Raw genomic sequence first — 19,471 nt, 5'->3', positions numbered from 1 at the left:
TCATGCAAAAGCACAAGCAAAAATTGCTTAAGGTACTTACACTGCGGACCATCATCACCAGCCGATACCCTAGCAAGACGCTTCTTTTGCTTATTTCAGTCTTTATATCTGCGTGTTGATTCCTCCATTTGCATTAACTGCTCATCCAGTTAGGGTCAGCGTGATACGGCGCACAACTGCATTTAAAACACTAATGTAGAACAGCAATTCAACTCCAGAGATGATGAAGATAACAGGACAGGAATGAGGGCCAAAAAATCAAAAGCAAAAGGAAAAAAACTTTCAAAGAGTAGATTTTTAGACCATTGAATATCTCAGGACTTTTGGGGAGTGCCGGACATATAGGGCTGTGTGTGTGTTGGATCTGAGACGAGGTTTGGGTCTGGGTGCTGAGACCCTAAGCAAGCAGTCATAGCTCAGCATTTCCATTTGGACTCAAGGTTAATGGAGCTATTCCATTAGCTAGGCTGGTATTGACCTCAGTGTCTGCACTGAGAGAAATGTCTGGAAAGGTATTATGTCACACTTCCATGGGTTTTCACAAATGGATGCTAATATTGATTAACCTTAATATAATAATAAAAAAAGCCGCCAGTTACATCTCCAGCCTTCTGTGGTAATCTCATTTACGTTTCCATCTACTGTACTTCGTTTTAAGACTTCAGTATCTCTTAGCCTTTAACTTACATAGATACAAAGGATATATATACTCTGTCTCATATATTTACTTTTTAACTGCTGTATGGTGCATGTTTAGTTGGACAGGAATCTTGCCACCGTAATACTGACAAGTCTGTTTTAAAGTACGCAGCATTTTTAAAGGGTTGGCTTACCAGAAGTAATTGGAATAAGTAAGTGAAATAATAATAAACAAAATATAGGAATATTGAAGCCCAACTCCTTTTTATTCACCACTACCACCATTCAACTTGTGCTTACTGCACACAGCACAAATATTTACTATTATAATACGATTGTCTGTTTTCCCATAAACTGACAAGCTTTTTGACGTCATCAACGCAAGTAGAAATTTTGTGGAATGGCGGAATATTTGTGCCAAAGGTCACAGGCAGAGTTCACACAGTTTAATCATTGTGAATTTCTAATCACAGATTTCATGCTAAATAAGTATTAAATCATTACTGATTGGTTTTTAAGCACATTTGCAAACAGAGGTTGATAGCTGAAAACACAGGACCTTCCGGAGAAGTTTTCTTTGCTTGTTTTGAAGCCAGCATTTGAATATAGGGTTGCTGTCTACATAACTACTGAATAACACTGAATATTTACGAAGTACCTCTACCACGTGGCATTACCCGGACTGTAATGCAGAAGTGCTTTAAAATGGCTTTATACTCAAAGACAATTATTGCATTTATTTATTATATTTTAACTCAAACGTAAAGTACAAATTAGTGCTGGTTAATGAAAAACCGGAAAGGCTGAGGAAATCTGTGCGGTGAGTGTAAGCGCTGTGTTTTGGCAGCAGTGTGTCACATGAGGAGGACATCTTGGGCCGTCAAATGCTCCCGATAACTTCCTGTTTACCACTTGTTCGCTGTCTTCAGCTAGAGCAATAAGACATTCCCGGAACTGCAGAATACTGATGATAAAAATTAAACATAAAGATGTTTCTAGCGGTTTGTTTCTCTGGGCTTTTGAATCTGTGGATGACATAATAGGGTCCAGCCGTTTTAAGGAGTGAGAAGTCCTGGTCGATTCCAATGGAAAGCGTGACTGGGCCGCCAATCCTCGGCGTTTCCTGAGCCGCTTCGGTGTAGAACCGGGGACGTCTTCACCCTGCTTCGACCGCCGGATTAACCTGTTCGTCAGCCACTCAGCATTGTTATTTTTAACCGGAATATCCTAAATATACTATGCTGAAGACTTTGGAAGGGGGGCCGTTGAGTGACGTTTGGTAACTTTTCCTTGGAAGTGATTAAAAGGCGTCTCTGTTAGCTGGCGGCTCTGCTAGCTCGATATCACTTCGGAGTGGGGTTGAACTCTCTGGTGCCCTGAATTCAGGACGGATACCCGGCTCCGGCCCCTTCAAGCGGGCGGTCAGGAAGAAACTGACCGGGAAGGGATGGCCTGGACGGTCGTCCCGACCCCAGGGAGCTGCGGTGTTTGAGAGGGGACGCGTCCGTCTAGAGGCCGCGGCCATGGCCGGGTCTCCCAGCACGTCGCTCGCTGGGATCTCTGGCAGGAAGGGCGACGAGATCGCCGACTTGATCGACTTGTTCTCGAAAACGCAATACCGGGCGAAAGAAGTCAGTCCCAGGGTGAGAGCATCTCACAGCCCCGGCGTGGCTCCGAGCGCCGATGACATTTAATCCGCAGTCCGTTCATCCACTGACTGTCGATCCATCTAATTCATTTAATGTGACGATCGATTAATTTTGTTAGAATATTCTAACTACCTCGCATTAATCGATTATAATACTTTCATACGATGCAGCATTACAGCACTTAATGGGCTGTGTGCGACTTATGTAGTCCAGCTGTCATATCCGTACAGGTGGAGATGGACAGCGTTAGTGTGTTTTTTCCCATTAAGTGTAATGCTTTTGACTGTTACGGTCAGGTGGAGCGGATTGAGAAGCGGTGCTTGGAGCTCTTTGGAAGGGACTACAGGTACAGCGTGATCCAGAACGTGAACGGGGAGGTCTGCGGCCACTACCCCCGGCAGATCGTCTTCCTGGAGTACGAGAGTGCGGAGCAGACTAAGGAGAGGTAGGTGCGCCTCTGCCACAGGAGCCTACCGATCGATATCTGACGGCAGCATCCTGGCAGCAGAAATTTTACATCAGGTGGAGCAATGCAGGGCTGCCTAGTCTGCTCAGCTGGCTGTCGTGAGATTTTCAATTCCAGACAATCCTTCACACCCATGTTACAGTTTATTACCGTGTAAATGGTCTGTAGGGTTTGCAAACTACCCCAACGCTTTCGTTGTAGCTAATTTTAGGTTTATAATGGAAAAAAAATGATGGATTTGCTGTAAGAAGGGAGTCTGAAAGCGTGAGTGTCACTGCAGATGTGTGAGAGCTGGCAATGCAAGTTTTTATATGCGGTGTCTGGACTAGGCACTTCTGAGCTCACAAAAGACATTTGGGTTATGAGCGGGAGCAATAAGTTTTTTAAATTACGAGTAATTTTTATGTAGCGGTGGGAATGTAGCCAATGACAACAGAGGAGTCTTAGGAAGTCAGTGTGTCACATGTGTTAACTGCTCTTCAGTTTTGCTTGGATATTTAAATTTTTAATTTTTCTTATATATTTTTAATGTGTCCTGTAAGTCAAATATGGAAGTATGATTAGCCATTGGGCTGTTTTGGTCACTAAGATGTTTAGTGTTTTGAGGCAAACAGGAAAGTCATCACGGGTTTAAGTTGCGTACGTGTCCTCTGTGCTGCTCTTGGCAGGTTTGAGAGCACGGTGCAGATCAGCAAACTGCAGGACCTGGTGAACCGCAGCAAGCTGGCCCGCTGTCGGGGAAGGTTTGTCTGCCCTGTCATCCTCTACAACGGCAAGGTGAGCTGGCCCATGTGACCTTCACCCTTTTTTATACACACCAATTCTGTTTTCAAATGGTACAAGACTTTTAGATGGGGGGGGGGTTTCCACCAAACCAAAGGTCAGCTGTAAGGTAGCGTTCTGGTTAAAAGCTAAGAAGGTTGACCCTGGGGGGAGGGGAGAGGTTCTCATGTCTCTCAGATGTCCTCCTTGGGTACTGATGCGTGGTACTGGCCCTTGACCACACCTGCGGTAATTCAGTATGGAAATGTTCCACGTCTCTCTGACTCAGACGCAGCTTTAGCAAAAATAGCCAAGTGACATTCCCTCCCGCCCCCCCAATCTGATTCATCAGCAATTATAAGCAAGCAACTATTATTGTTAACGACAATGTTGTTTTTAGGCATTTCTAAAAGTTTTTTTTAAATGAATATATTACCATATTTACGGACATTTTCAGGTAACTTTCAATGTTTCCATATCTGCGTATTATGCATAACACTGAGCTGAAAGCTTTTACAGATTCTACTATTATGCTAATCTTTGAAGAAATGGCTTTTTCCAGTCTGTAAATGTTAAGAGCGTCCCTAGCACAATGTGAAAAGCTCCCGAAATCAACTGTACACGATTCAAGTTTTTTTTTTTTGTTTGGGTCATAACTCACTGTTTGAGTAAGATAATTTTACAAGTTAAACTCTACATATTGCGACTCCCCCCTGCGAGACGCATCTAACATGCTTTGCGCATTACATGGGAACTGTGCAGGCAGATGTGATTCTGTGTTTCATTCATTTAAATTAGTTGAATTTTTCATGATTTAATTTACTGCCCTGCTTCTGAAATACATGTATTTCACAAGGCTACAGATAAGTTCATACTGTACATTGGAATTTTATATGTGTTCTCCTATGATGTCGTATTTCATGTTAATAAAAGAAATATACTCATCACACTATTTACTCTTGATAGGACCAATGACGCCTTGCTTTTATTGCAATCTTACTCAGACCGTTTGGTTCCTCTCTTTCTAGCACATCTGCCGCTCCTCCACTCTGGCTGGCTGGGGGGAGTTGTATGGTCGGACTGGCTATAACTACATTTTCTCAGGTGAGCATAATTACATGCTAATGTTGGACTTCCAGGAACAAACACTTGGCCATTAAGTTAACCCATTATTATAGCCAAGTTGGTGGCCAGTCCGAAGCACCATCTTTTATTCTCACAGTCTGTAGCTGACCGGTTATGCCTCACCCTTTCCTCTGTGCCTGAGTATCTTTACACCAATTAAAGGTGACTAAACTTAAGGTGTGTTTGAGAGAACATGCTAGACACTGAAATGAGAACAAACATTAAATATGAGAGGGAAATTGTAAACATTTCAGTGATTCGTTTATGAACAACTTAAATTTTTTGGACAGAAGTTATGTCATTAAATAGACTTCGATTATAAAGAGGATGTCCTTTGTTTTTTATAAAACTAGGACACAACAGAGACCTCTAGTGGTGGATTGTATAAAATTGCTCTATATTCTGGACTACCTCTTCAGTGTAAATTTGATTATTGTTGCATAAATATCAGTTGCTCATCTGGTGATGCTATATACTTTCGAATAATGATTTTAAGCACAGGTGATATTCAGATAATTTAATATATTTTTCTAATTGTACTTTAACACTTGGGGGATGGACAAGGGGTAGGCATGGGTTGGTTGGTTTGGAGTGATTTCACTTAATGTATTGATCTGTTGTCCATCCATCCATCCATCCATCCATCCATTCATCCATTCATTTTCCAAACCGCTTATCCTACTGGGTCGCGGGGGGTCCGGAGCCTATCCCGGAAGCAATGGGCACGAGGCAGGGAACAACCCAGGATGGGGGGCCAGCCCATCGCAGGGGGCACTCACACACCATTCACTCACACATGCACTGATCTGTTGTTCAGCTAATGAAAAATAAAGTTGTCCTCCGAAGAGGGAGTGGTGGTTGGGCATTAAAATAAAAAAGACAACTTGAGGTAATTTCCTGTTTGGTAAATGTACTGAATAGTTTGCAAATGATTCAAGCTTGGAAGTCGGTAAGACATTGTCAGTTTGTTTGATTCATTTATTAATAATATTTTATTAATATAGTTCAGAACAGAGACCTTGTTCTCATTCAGACTGAAAAACTTTGGACTTTTCCCCTGAATTCCGTACTCTGTTTCTTTAAATCACATTCAGTGGTGCTTTATGGTTTTTCTGACTGCTAGTGTATGAAAATCAGATTTTAACAGCCTATTTCGCATTCTTACAGTTGGTTATTTACAAATGTACAATAGAATCACAAAATGCATTCTGTTTAGTAAAGTTGTAAATCACCATTAATTGTAGTCAATCAAGGATAAATGACTCCTTTTCAAATGACCTCGACCACAGAGCCTGCTCCACAGGAGCTTTCGGGGAAAACGCTTATTCTTGAATGTGTATCCTAGCAACAAAGTTTCTCTGATGGCTTCTGACAGATGATCAGTCTGGGGCAGTGCTGTCTGAGGCTGCCGCCGGTTTGGCCGTCTGTATATCTGCATGTCAGCTTTCTGTTATAGTTTAAAAAGAAAACACTGGGATAAAACAGATTTTAATTCGTGAAAAATACTAGAAAGTTATATTGTCGTAAGACGTGAGTAGCATTGTTGGTATTGGTTAATGTACAAATGTAGCTATTTATGTAATAGTCTTCTTTAGTAAATGGCTGTTGTTTGTTTTACGCATATGTGACTGTAATGATCTGTTTGGCTTCTTTGCTGTACATAACATGAATTGTTTAATGGTTTTCTCCCATCTAATACATTACGTCTTAAAAATTAATAATGGCTGCCTGCAGATTGAGTCCAGGCAGACGGACGGGAGGCGGCCGGCGTGGCACCTTCCCCCTCAGCCGCGTCCTCGCTGCTCCATGCAGCGTCGTTCGCTTGGCACGCTGCGACCTACTCGTGTCCACCAGATGCTGAGAATTTAGATAAAAGAGGGTTTTGGCCAGTAACATTTGTCTTCCTTGCCAGGCACAGGGTGATGCTTCGTGTTTTATCTTTAAAATTTGGAATGAAATGTAAAACAAGAGACTGAGAATGAGTAATTTAATCCTTGTAATGTCCTCCTGCTTCACTCAACCTCCTGTTTTTTTATATAAAGATTTGTGGGTCTTGATTCCAGATTGGGTGGTCTTGATCTCAAATTTGTCATTCAGTCTGGCTGATGGTACAACTGTTGTACATGTACAACACAGAGTACTAGGTTACTGGCTTTTATTTAATGTAAACACAGTAGACTAAACACATATATAAAATAATACAGATGCTCCTCTACTTACGAACTTTCAACTTACGAACTTTCAGACATACTAAAAAAGCAGACTAAAAGTCCGAACTCTGGTCCTTGGACTCCCGTTTCCTGCCTGTAACATTTTTTTTTCTGCGTGCCAATTCCGTCTAGTGCGACTTCTGGCCGCTACTCCCGCCGCACAGCAGCGTAGCGTACAAACTCCCAGCATCCTTGTTCTTTGTATTTCCGTATACCCTTACAACGATGTTGAATAACGACTTGCGAACATTTCAAGTTACGAACGGCCGCTCGGAACGTAACTCATTCGTAAGTAGAGGAGCTTATGTATAAAGATATGGAACTGGTAATCTGTGTAGAAAGAGGACTATATTGTATGATTTCTAGACCCACATCCGGGGGGAGTGGAATGGCAGGCCTGTTGTGTTCCACTTGCCAAGGTGCTGCATCTCTCTCTCTTTTTTCCAGGGGGCTCTGATGACACTTTGGGGGAGCCAGAGGAGGTACCGGAGGATGACAGTGCAGTGCGGTGAGATGATTCTGTAAAATATTTAACTCAAATGGTAGATTTATAAATGATAATTGTTTTGCGGAATTGTGCAAATGAACATTTAGGTCATACGTAGATAATGTTGTGCAGACACAATGCTGGAGCCGATTACAGTCGTGTCGCAGTGTCATCTCTGTAAACCGACAGCGCGCTCGGCCCCGTGGCCCCGTGACAGTCGGCAGGCCTTCGCCGTGCCGTCGCGCGTCAGTGCGATTTCACACGCGTGACATGGCGTGACATGGCGTGATCTGGTGCGCCCCAGGAACGGCGAGTCGCAGCTCTTCGATAAAGTGCGGGGCCTGGACATCAAGCTCCTTCGCTACCTCTCAGTGCGCTACATCTGCGACCTCATGGTGGAGAACAAGAAGGTCAAGTTTGGCCTGAAGTAAGTGATGCGTTTCCGGGTCCCTCTTCCTGCATCCGGGCTCCTCTCTCCCCTCCTCCTCAAGGCTGATATATACTTCTGCTTCGACTCGACATCGCGAGCATGGCGAGCCTCACGCTACAGCCTGACGCACACCTTCCCAGAAATGTGACTGCCTGTTGTTTTTGTTTAAGAGTGGAGAAAGCGTACATCTCAGGTGCACTTACTGAAACTCAAGCGCTGTTTATATGTAGCATTAAATAACTCACCCCAGGCATTGTAGCAAAATGTCTATGCCACTTGCCTCCGTAAAATTTTATCATACTTCACAAGGAAGTAGTATTGACACTAAATTTAGAAGGGAAAACGTGTAAAAAGTGACTTTGTAGTGGCTCATGGTTTTTCCAGATTTATCTACAGGAAGTTTGGAGAAGCACAAATATAACCAGACCTCGATAAATGAATACATTAAATATTAGATGTTTTTTTATTTTTTTTTTTTTGGTTTCAGTTTCAGCAGTTGGATATATAGCAGGATGGGAAATCGATAAATGCAACATCCAAAACTATGCATCACCAAAGTTTGGCAGTGTAGGCCTGATGCAGAAGTATAGATCAGCCTTTCCTCTAATCTCACTCCCCTCTCCCCCCCCCCCCTTATCGTAATCCTGTTGCTTCCCTCCAGTTTTAACCCTTAATCCTGTTCTCTTCTCCCACCTGCTTAATGTAAGGCCTCTATCCTCTCTACGAGGCTTGGCCGGTATGACAGTATCACTGTATACCTTGGTATTTAGAAATCCCAAAGGTATTATTTTCAAAACAGTCCTTTGTGAAATCGATACGGAGATGCCGTATTGAGGCAATGTACTGTAGTGCACAGTGTTAGCTGGGGTCTCACTTAAGGTTTTGGAAAAAAAGAATGGCACATATGTGTAGGTTAATGTCACATGCACAAACGCACCATGAGCATGCGGGGCGTATGGGGCAGCTAGTGCGCGCGTCACAACGGATCGGGCGCCGACAGTGGTGTCACTAAACGAATGGGGATCCAAAAACAGCTGGTCTCCCTGATTCCTTAGCACTCTTCCACACTGATGGGCCTGCTTAGGCTCTTTCTGATTCCAGAGATTTCAGCAGTGCACATGATTTACGTTTTTTAATGTTTTTTTTAATATTGTCACATATCACATATTGGGGTGGAAACTCTAAGGTATGACGGTATGGTAAACCAAGTATCACCCAAGCCTGCTCTCTGCCCCCCCGGACAGTGTGGCCCCCACTCTCCCCCACCCCTCCCTTTGACTCCGATCCTGCCGTTTCCCTCCTCCTCATTTTGATCTCACGCTCTTCCTCTTCCCCAGTGTCACCTCCTCCGAGAAGGTGGACAAAGCCCAGCGCTACGCAGACTTCACCCTGATATCTGTGCCTTACCCAGGTGACGACGTTACGCCGTCCGCTTGGCTCCACTGCCGCCTCAGCATGTGCCTCTTTTCATTAGAGCTTCTGCCTTCTACTTTGCAGGCTGTGAATTTTTCAAGGAATACAAAGACAGGGATTATACCGCAGATGGGCTGGTCTTTAACTGGAACCAGGTATGGCGTCCTCTTGTATTATTATACAGCTACAGCTACCGGGAGACATTTTGGTGATTTCGAATTGGCTAAATAATATTGTTTTATGTTATAAGCTTAGAGTGTATTAAGCTTAGAGGAGCCCCCTTCTCTTCCTAGTCTGTTTGTTTTGACTGATCTTATCCTCTTTGCACTCAAACTTAAGGACTTTGTAGACGCTCCCTTGACAATCCCTGCTACCTTCACCAGGAACTTGAACATAGACTGGGGCGAATATCAGGTAGGCACTGGGAGGTTCCCACCTACTCTACAGCAACCGATGTGTCGTTGATATTTGGGCCAGGGCAGGAACGACATCTGGGGACTTTTTTTTCTTCATCTGTACTTCTGTTCTTAGTATCTGAACTGGTCTTTTGCAATGGAAGATGATGTAAAACGGATACATGAGAACACAAGTGAGGTCAAGCACGCATATTGAGAAAGACCCTCGGTTTGGTTTCTTTGTGCCAGAATGTTGCATTGGGTGCCCCTTGTATGATGTCATATGACACGATTCCTAAAGGTGATTTACTACGTGACTTCAGCCATTCAATTTCTATTCTGCTGTCCTCCTCCCCCAGTCTTGGGACCTGGTCCAGCAGACACAGAACTACCTGCAGCTGCTTATTCACATAATCAACAGTGATGGTGAGCAGCCCCACGGCCTCCTGGGAAACGAGTCATTTGCCCGTCGTATAAACCCCTCCGCGAGAGCAGTGGTCCCAAAGGCAGTTGACGTGTCTTATTTCGGTGAGGTCTGTGGTGCCGTGTCAAATCCATCTCAACTCCTGTGTCACCCCTTCACCTGCAGATGACAGTGGCCTCCTGGTGCACTGTATATCAGGCTGGGACCGGACACCTCTCTTTGTGTCCCTCTTAAGACTCTCCCTATGGGCAGTAAGTTCTCCATTGGATGTATTTTTGAATCTTTAATTCCTTCCCCTATCCCAATCTGAGGTAAATTGCCTTGAAGTGAATTTCACTTCATTGGGGTTGAGTTTCTACACACAAGTGTGCCCATCACCCAATCTATTGCCCAGCTCTTTTTCAAATTCCGTGAGCATCTTACAGAAGGGCATTTCTAACCTGGTGCTCAGTGACGTGTGTTTCTAACCTCGGCCCACCCTCCCTGGAATACCACGTTCAGAAGCTAAGTGGTGAGCGGAGAGCAAGACGCAAGCTTCTTCTTGTTGTGTATTTTTCATCAGTTTTATTTTGTAGGACGGCTTGATACATGCCAGCCTGGAGCCAGCTGAGATCCTGTATCTGACCACCGCCTATGACTGGTTCCTCTTTGGGTGAGGAGCCGGCTTTCCTCTTGTGTCATGTTTTGATTATCTTAAGGCACTCAAAGTGGCGAATGTGCTCTTCGATATTGTAACGGGAGCAAAAGGGCTTCCCTGGGGGTTTCACCTAATCATTCTGTCCATTATGCATTTAGTCCAGGCTGAAAAAAATGTGAGCAGATACTAGAGTTTTTTTTATTTCATTTCAAACCAGCTTCTGGGAACAGGTCCAGGGGATTTGGCTTAATTCCCCCCCCCCCCCCCCCCCATACACACACGATGCCCATTCCTGGGGATAAATTGGAATGTGATTAATTTGTCACTGACTCCTTGTAACCGCCTGCACAGGTTACTTGCTTTATTCAGCTCCATCTCTGCCGCTGGTCCGGAAGCGAAACCACTCACTTGACGTTTGGCCCGGTTTTAGTGGTGTGCCTCTCTGATGGCGTTTCATGACCTTTTGTGTTCTGGTTCTGCATTAATGATAAGCAGTTCTGAGTAAAACATCCATATAGGCAAGTGTGGCTCTGTACGTGTTCTCACATCCTCTTCAGGAACACTGGTGACCTTTGGCAGGAACTCTGACCCAGAACAAAAGGAGTGAAACTTTAACCAGAATTCGTACTTCTTGAGTTTAGATAGAAACCTGTTGTCATTCTACCATGTGGAGACCCCTGAAACGTCGTCTTTTAGGCTAAAGTAGATGCTTAAAGCTACTGCTGATCACACATCCAAGTTACGGAAGTTTTCATCGTTAATAGTAGAAGTTCGCCTCTTTCTTCTTATCTTTTAGTTTAGGTCTGATCCTAAATCAGGGCCTGATCTCCAACTCCGGTCCTGGAGAGCTGCTATCCAGTAGGTCTTCTGTCCCACTTGGCTTCTGATGAGCCACACCTGTTCCTGGTATTTACCTGAGAACCGGTGTGGCTCATCAAGCGCCAGGTAGGATAGAAAACCTACTGGACGGTAGCCCTCCAGGACCGGAGTTGGAGACCCCTGCCCTAAATGTTAAAGGCAGTTCTAGTCTAAATTTAGGTTACTTTTCATTTTATAGTGGTTGTATGATGCTCTGTGGATCAGGACTCCAGATCAGATCCCCTGGCTGCCAGAGTGTTGTCACTCTCAGGCTCTTGAGCAAGGTCTTTAACCCCTTTGGCTCCAGAGACTGACTGATTCTGCTTTCTCAGTTACGCTTCGCTTTGGATGACGCATCTGATAAATAAATGCGATGTAGTTGCATGCCATGCAGAAAATAAACAGGCAAGCGTTGCGGTTCTTCCAGCAAGCCCATGTTTGTTTATTTGTTGTGTGGCTTTATGTAGCCACTGGCTAATTAATCTATTATATATGAGTTATTGTGAAAGCCTGAAACGAGTGTCCCTAGAGATTGTATATAATCAAGTTTCTGCTCTGTATTGAATTGTCTGGGGTTGGGCTGCATTCTGAGAGAAGTTTCATTTGCGAAGACCAACGCTTGTATTGTTTAGATGGCTGTGTTTTGTTTTTGATTGAAATGTCTTGGCTTTTCAGGAGTTATTTTCGTTATTAGAAAAATAATGTAACCTTGCTGAATTAGCTACTGCATTGTTAAATAAAATCCCTGCATGCCTGTTTTTTTTGTTCCTTTTTTGATGCATTTGTGATTAACATCTGAACCCTGTTTCTGGTCCTGCAGACACATGTTGCCAGATCGACTCGGTAAAGGAGAGGAGGTAACTGGCCGGCATGTGTGTGCATGCATCTCTGTGTGCCTGTTTCTCGCTCCTTTAAATGATGAAATAAACGCAGGATTTGTGAAAGATACCAGCGTCTGCAGCCGTTGCAATTCTTGCACCACTGTGAATTTCAGCAGACACAATTTCCACTTTAATTGCGGAAAACTAGGGGGCAGTATTTCACATAGTTGGTCCTTTGTAAATTGATTTGATTTCCCTCTCTGTGTCCCGGCAGATATTCTTTTTTTGCTTCAATTTTTTGAAGCACATTGTCTCAGAGAAGTTTTCAGCTGTGAAGAAGCAGAGGTGAGTGTTTTCTGAGGGTCCAGGTATGATAAACGGGTAGTAGCTGGTTGTTCGCCTTGGATATTAAATTTAGGCCGTGCCTGCAACAAACGATAGAAGCGTCTAGACGACCTCACTGCAGTCTGTGTATAAAAAGTCCCTGAAACAGTTCGGTTCATTGCTTGATGTTAACACACAGCACTTCCCCTCCCAGGAGGAAGAACTCCCAGTTTAAAGACATGGAGTTCACTGTGGATGACCTCTGTCAGATGAGTAAGTTTACCCCTTTCCTGTCTTCAGTCTGCAGTATGTTTTTAATGGTTTTCCCAGTGGAAAAGTTGCCTTGCCCTCACGCTGCGGTAGGCACGTGTTTCAGTGTGGTCCTCAGTCATGCCTACAGGCAGCCGGGGGTGTGATGTCCCTGGGGCAGTATGAAGTGTTATTGGCTGTCTGTAAACAGAAATAATTATGATACTTGCCATCGTACAAGCACAGGCACATTCCTCATGTCCCATCTTGTCCGTCTTTGGGACACGCATATATTGCTGAGAGTAGAGCCTGAGGTTAGAGCCAGTGTTGGGGAAGTTACTCAGAAAAGTAATCGATTACAGACAGAGGTGAAAAGTTCAGGTCCAGAAAGTACAAATCCAGACCGGGGTTTGAGGTTAAAGAATCACAGAGCCAAAGCAATCAGCTGGTTGGTTGAAATAAAACCTCGGTCTGGATTTGTACTCTCTGGACCCGAGCTTCCCTCCCCTATCTGTAATCGATTACTTTTGTGAGCACCTTCCCCAACACCGATTGCAGCACAGTGTCTGCCACTTTTCCTACGCCTCTGGAACAGTTTTTGCTGTTAAAGACCTTACTGCAGAGCCACAAATTACTAAGGGCGTCTTCCCATGCAGGGTGTACCTCTGCCTTGTCTCCTTTGTTTCTCTTGACAGTTCAGACTCGGTGGTTCCCGTGTTTTTATTGATGCTAAGTTCCTCCTCATGCAGCTGATGGAGCCCCGTCGGTTTGTCTCTGCTTTCAGAGTCCCGGGACCGGGGCAGCCTAACTAGCCTCAGCAGCGGCTTCTCCCTCATCACGGAGGACTCTGTGGCCGCTGCCGCTTCCGGCGGTACCGCCGAGGTGTCCGACCCATTCTCCAGTGGACCCCTGGCGCCGATGCCCTGGTGAGCTTCCGTGTCGGCAGGAAAAAAGGAAATAAGGGTTTATGACGCCTGACTTAGTTCGTTTGTTTTTATGTATTATGCTGAAGCTGTAAAGACTCACAGGTGGCAAAGGGTCTTTGCTGTTGGACCTTGAGAAAAGATTAACCATCTTTTAAAGGTTAAGGGCCTTGCCCAGGGGCTCAGTGTTGAAGTCACTTGAACCGGCAACCTTCCATTGGTGGCCGTTGTGTCCTTATCCGCTGAGGCGAACGTAGCGGCTGAGTAATCGCACGCCTGCATGCCGGCTCCTTTGTGCTCACAGGAGAAAGGGCAGGACGTCCTCTCCTCAGACGGTCCTGTGGAACAAGCCCATCGCCCTGGATGAGAGGCTGCTGCATCCCGTCACCGACGGAAAGTCCTCCAGCTCCTCGTCTTCCAACCAGTCCGAGCAGGGCTTTCCACGGGCCGGGAGCAGCCCCCTGGCCGTGCCAGGCCGCAGGTAAGATGTCGACCTTCCCGTTGAGTTGTTGCGTGTGTGGCAGCTTACCTGACTCTAGCTGGGTGGCCCGGTGGCCTCGCTGTGGCTGTACTCAGAGTTTCGGAAGGGTGAACGGGAGGTAGGTGGTATGAAAAAGGCCTGCTGAGTGCTATTGGCACCAAGGTCTCGGGACTCTGCTGGCGAGTTCTGACAAGGGCTGTTTGGACCATCAGCGGTGCGCAGCAGGTGTGGGCGTTAGGCTGCCGGAGGCTGGTGCTCGATCTTCCTGCGGTGGGGCTGGTAGAGCGCTGGGATCTCCGCCTCGCATAACCGGCGAGCTCAGTGGGGCTGGTAGAGCGGTGGGATCTCCGCCTCGCATAACCGGCGAGCTCAGTGGGGCTGGTAGAGCGCTGGGATCTCTGCCTCGCATAACCGGCGAGCTCAGTGGGGCTGGTAGAGCGCTGGGATCTCCGCCTCGCATAACCGGCGAGCTCAGTGGGGCTGGTAGAGCGCTGGGATCTCCGCCTCGCATAACCGGCGAGCTCAGTGGGGCTGGTAGAGCGCTGGGATCTCCGCCTCGCATAACCGGCGAGCTCAGTGGGGCTGGTAGAGCGCTGGGATCTCCGCCTCGCATAACCGGCGAGCTCAGTGGGGCTGGTAGAGCGCTGGGATCTCCGCCTCGCATAACCGGCGAGCTCAGTGGGGCTGGTAGAGCGCTGGGATCTCCGCCTCGCATAACCGGCGAGCTCAGTGGGGCTGGTAGAGCGCTGGGATCTCCGCCTCGCATAACAGGGCTCCACTTCCTCCACTCTTTTCTCTTCTGGGTGACCGTGCTCATGCTTGGACTATAATTTCCGAGGTGGCCTGTAGGGATGCTTTTCCTGTGGTTGTGGGGCGGGGCCGCACCCGCGCCTGTTTTGGAGTGTAGGAGATCCCTACCGATCATGTAGTGAGTTTGACTTAAAAAGAAATTATGCTAAAGAGTGCATGTAGACCCAGAATAATCCTAACACTCATTGACAAAATAGGTTTATAGGTCAAAAGCAAAACTTCATGAAATGGTTGTATTGAAACTGTGCTAAACTAACAAAATTCAAGAGAACGAACACAACCTTCCCATCATCCTCCCTGTGTGTAATATTATGGATCTGATGTGGACAGTCAGTGAGCTGGTCAGTGACTCCAGCCCCGTTAGTTCTGCCCCGAGATCATTGACCGTCTGCCACAGACACACATGCAAAGACACAAACACACATATCAACACGCTGAACACGGCAGCCCCTCCTTAGCCCTGGCTTTGACCCCGTGGCCTTCCCTACCCCTGCCCCCTCCCCCTGACCCCCTGCGTGTCTGTGCTCCCCCCCCCCACCCCCGCCATTCTCCCTCCCTCTCTCTCTCGCCCTGCAGATCAGTGGGGGAGTATGCCCGCTCCGGTTCCTCGATCTCCACCGATTACGGGAGCTGGCAAATTGTGTCTGGCTGCGGAAGTATCCACGACCAGAACGCCCCCCACCCCACAGAGTCTCCCCTCCCCTTCAGCTTTCAGGATGAGGGACCCAATGGCCGGATGTGAGTCCCGGTGGGGCTGGGAGGGGCTGGGCGGGGCTGCAGTAGAGACCGTAGGTACATATAACACACAGAGGAATGTTAGCCCAGCGGGCGGCGTGTCCCGTGCAGCCCAAGGCCTGCCTCTCGCACTCTGTGTCCCAAGTGCCACTGAGTTGGCGTCAGGAATGAATCTGGTACTGCTGAGAGTGACGTGTCTGGTGAAGATTGCCCTGTGTGCATCCTGTGAGCTTAGCGCTGTGAGCTTAGCGCTGTGAGCTTAGCGCTGTACGCGGCGGTGGGAGGAACTGCTGCTCTCGTTCTGGGCTCCTGATGGTCTTTGCAGTCCTTGTGCTTTGCGGCACAGTCTCTTGCGTGTCAAAATTCAGTGGTGGAGGGGTGGGGGCTATATTTCCTCGTATTCATTTTGCATGATTGTTTTTCCAGATTAATTTCTGTCTGCGACAGCTGACTGATTGTAAAACAGCAGTTTTGTCTTGTTAAATGTCATTTTAATTGTTTCGTCGTCTGTTATGTTCCTTTTATGTAGCACTAGCAGACTTCCTGTCCCTACTTCTCATTTTATAAATATCTCATTTTCTCCTGCCCTTTTGCGCCCACCCCCCCCTCCTGGCCTCTGGATCCAGCATGGAGACCTAAGGCCCGGCTCAGATTCTGACTGATATAACAGTGATGTGGGGGGGGGGTGTTTAACTTCTAATTGGACATCAGGGCCATCAAAGCCTTTTTATCATCCATTTTTAATTTTGTCTTGAAAGGCTGACACCTCATTGGTAGGACTGTCTGTAATTGTGTTCTTAATGTGGACGTGAGCCCATCGGAAACAGCACTGAGGTCACAAGGCAATTAGCGATATTCGCCCTGTGCTTTTGAGAGTCAGCTATCGGCGGCAGAACCATGCCTTGGTGGAGGTACCAGCTGCACGGAAGTTTCTGTGCCGGCAGAGTTAGCATGAGGTCAGTACAGCCCTGCAGGGGCCGAGGTGCGGAACCTCACCAGTCAGTCTGCTGCCAGGAGGCGTCTGCACGTCGACTTTCATGGGCGATAATAATGTGACTGAAACAGGAAGTCGATTCATCTTCATAAGCCGTTATGGAGACCTGACATGGGTCCGTCTCCTGACTGTGAACCTGCCTACCATTCGCACACACTGACGTACGGAGAGACGCTGTTTCTGTTGTCTGCTGATGGTGGTCTTGTCCCCCCCCCCAGGTGCCCCTCTCCGCCTGAGCGGCAGGCTCGCTTGGAGGCCGTGCGGGAGATGTTCCTGGCGGCATACAGCTCCACGGTGGGGCTCAAGTCGGTTGCCCCCAGCCCCTCTGCCGCAATCTCCGGGCTGCTCGAGCAGTTTGCCCGCGGCGTGGGTCTGCGCGGCACCAACGCCATCGTCTGACCGTTTCCCGCCGGCAGAAACTCTCCCGGGCAGCGCCTGGCGCCTGCTCTCCCGGTGTGTCGGAGGGCCGCGGTGTGGTGGCCTCGTCATCGCTGGGAACCTCAGCCCGCTTCCCTTTCGCTGACGGACTCGGTGACAAGTGCCAAGCATCCAGGAGAAGCACCCCCCCCTTCCCTTTTAATTTTTTTTATTTTTTTAAGCACCGAGCTTGGTTGTCGGTCCTCAGATAGATAATTTTTTTTTTTTTTTTTATTCATACTATTGATGTTTTTTTTTTTTTTCTTTTCCTTTTTTCCCCTGTGAGCGGAAACGCCCCACAGAACCGGACGGCTCCGCAGGCCAGTGCAGTTGAAGTTCTGGGTCCCGTTTGAAGCGGCTCAAACCTGCGTCGGCTTCTGCGAGCGAAATTTAAACACTGCACTTTCCCCCTTCTTTCCGATTTTGTCGTCTTCCTGGGGAATTTAAACAATCTGGGAGGGTGGGTTGGTTCAAAGGCTTAAATTTAGTACTTAAATTTAGCGATATTACTTTTTTATGCTCTTTCAGTAGCTCATATTTTCCCTTTAGCTGAAAAAAAAAGATTAATTAGGCCATACAGAGTGGAAAAGTTTCCCACAACAGCTTACGCAGTATTAAGTGCTCACTGGAAGGTGACTGTCACACATCATTTTAATTTGCTCAGTTAGGAGTAAACATACACGCACACTGATTAATGATCTGTGATTTTGATATAAATGCGGTTGCAAATAGGACTGGATACTGGATAATCCTTAAGGTGATTCTCCAAAAGAGACTAATGAAATAAATACAAAAAACATGCTGATGAATTACAATGTAATTAGGACATTTATACATATTGTAATCTGATTTTTTTTTAAATGGTTTTAATTAGTTTAAGGCAACAAAAAGTATTTAAAACATTTTTTTTCCCAGATGCCTGAATCGCTACCGTGTCCACTTTGGGACATGGCTGAAGTGGTCTTTTCTCTGATTAAATGTTTGCTGGACTCTGCACTGGGGCCAGAGGGCAGTGGGGGGGGGGACTGGTACTGTATCTGGATTTTGTTCTCATTACCTTCAGAAAGTTCCTCATTCTGGTGACATGGGCTGCGGGGGGGGGGGGGGGGGGGGGGGGTGTCAGACAGCCTCGCTCTCTGGGCATTGCTTGCCTGGAAAGGTCAGTGGCCAGATGATGGGGGCCTGGCTGCCCCCCTACCCCAACCTTGTGTGGCGAGGGATGGATTTCAATTCTCTCAATCGCAACAGTGTTCATAACTTTTACTTGCACTCCTAGCCTCCTCCCCCGCACCCCCCCCCCCCCCAGGGAAAAAAAAACATAAATCAAACCCCAAAAAAACTAAATATTTCATATTACTAGTAGCCAATATAGCAGTTGCTCCTGTATGCAACAGTTGTCACTATAAATCCACCTGTGGCTGCATGACAATTTATATCCGATATCACTGGCCTTGGGTATCGACCATCAGCTGCCAGCTGGGGTGTGAGAACTCAGTCATGCAGCTGACATCTGCCTCTGGTCCGTCTCTGTCTGGCACGTTTTTTCTCATAATAACTCTGTGGTTTTTTTTTTCTTCACATGCATCTGTGGTTCCCAGCTCCAGCTCGCCCCGGTCTGGTTACCTCCCTGATGGACTGTCTCCATATTATTCTGCATCCGGATTGGCTCAGTCTCAATTCTACCCCCCCTTATTTCTTTGAGATGGCAGGGCAAAGGAGGTTTGCCCCCCCCCCCCTTGGTTCTGTTAAGTCTTAACTGTCCTTCCGTGATTAAAAAATTTATTAAAGTATCTAGGAGTCCGGATATAGAAGGAAAGGATTGTAAAGTTGCCATTAACCCTAGACATTATTAGACAGTAAGATGATATACAGAATCATACTCTGTAAACTGTATGAAACATCACACTAAATATCCCTTAAAATCTATAAATTCTATTTAAAATAAGCATTACAATGTAATATCTGGGGACAATTGCACATACTGTGTTTGTCTTACTTAAAACCATATCACATTCTGTATCCTTACATTTATGTTCTGTACAATAGGAATGTCACGTTTATTTTCTGTTTGTATGTTGAAATTAATTTTTATGGGTTCTCATTTGGCATTTTGTTTAACTTTTATCAGGGATAAAGTAGTTGAAGGAGAAAGGTAGGTGGTAGATTGGAAGTTGAAATAAAATACGAATATAATGATATGAAAATACGTCTGTTCCGTCCTT

General features: G+C 46.3%; 1 protein-coding gene across 2 annotated transcripts; it reads left to right on the top strand.

The window, feature by feature from the left end:
* Positions 1 to 950: 950 nt before the first annotated feature.
* Positions 951 to 19,453, top strand: mtmr14 (myotubularin related protein 14). Of its 2 annotated transcripts, XM_049002429.1 has the most exons (19): positions 951 to 2,282; positions 2,585 to 2,733; positions 3,423 to 3,531; positions 4,545 to 4,620; positions 7,299 to 7,359; positions 7,643 to 7,765; positions 9,106 to 9,179; positions 9,266 to 9,336; positions 9,521 to 9,595; positions 9,936 to 10,002; positions 10,166 to 10,251; positions 10,576 to 10,652; positions 12,316 to 12,352; positions 12,591 to 12,661; positions 12,855 to 12,913; positions 13,674 to 13,815; positions 14,117 to 14,293; positions 15,680 to 15,841; positions 17,051 to 19,453. In XM_049002429.1, exons 1-19 carry the CDS (start codon positions 2,163 to 2,165, stop codon positions 17,229 to 17,231), a joined length of 1,917 nt encoding a protein of 638 aa, XP_048858386.1. In that variant the 5' UTR covers positions 951 to 2,162; the 3' UTR covers positions 17,232 to 19,453. The 2 variants fall into 2 exon arrangements, with proteins under 2 accessions (XP_048858386.1, XP_048858388.1); XM_049002431.1 differs by lacking the exon at positions 15,680 to 15,841 and having other exon boundaries at positions 958 to 2,282.
* The last annotated feature ends 18 nt before the right edge of the window (positions 19,454 to 19,471 follow it).

The sequence above is a fragment of the Brienomyrus brachyistius genome, unplaced genomic scaffold (genome assembly GCF_023856365.1).
Source record: "Brienomyrus brachyistius isolate T26 unplaced genomic scaffold, BBRACH_0.4 scaffold68, whole genome shotgun sequence".
In the NCBI taxonomy this organism is placed as follows: domain Eukaryota; kingdom Metazoa; phylum Chordata; class Actinopteri; order Osteoglossiformes; family Mormyridae; genus Brienomyrus; species Brienomyrus brachyistius.
Note: the sequence above shows the minus strand (reverse complement) of the source record. Positions and strands in the feature narration are given on the sequence as shown.

Excerpts from the sequence above, each read along its gene's own strand:
- mtmr14 (XM_049002429.1), top strand. The coding sequence starts at position 2,163 with ATGGCCGGGTCTCCCAGCACGTCGCTCGCTGGGATCTCTGGCAGGAAG. Across the intron at positions 7,360-7,642 it reads GAGGATGACAGTGCAGTGCG|GAACGGCGAGTCGCAGCTCT; the intron begins GTGAGATGATTC and ends GGTGCGCCCCAG. Across the intron at positions 10,653-12,315 it reads TATGACTGGTTCCTCTTTGG|ACACATGTTGCCAGATCGAC; the intron begins GTGAGGAGCCGG and ends CTGGTCCTGCAG.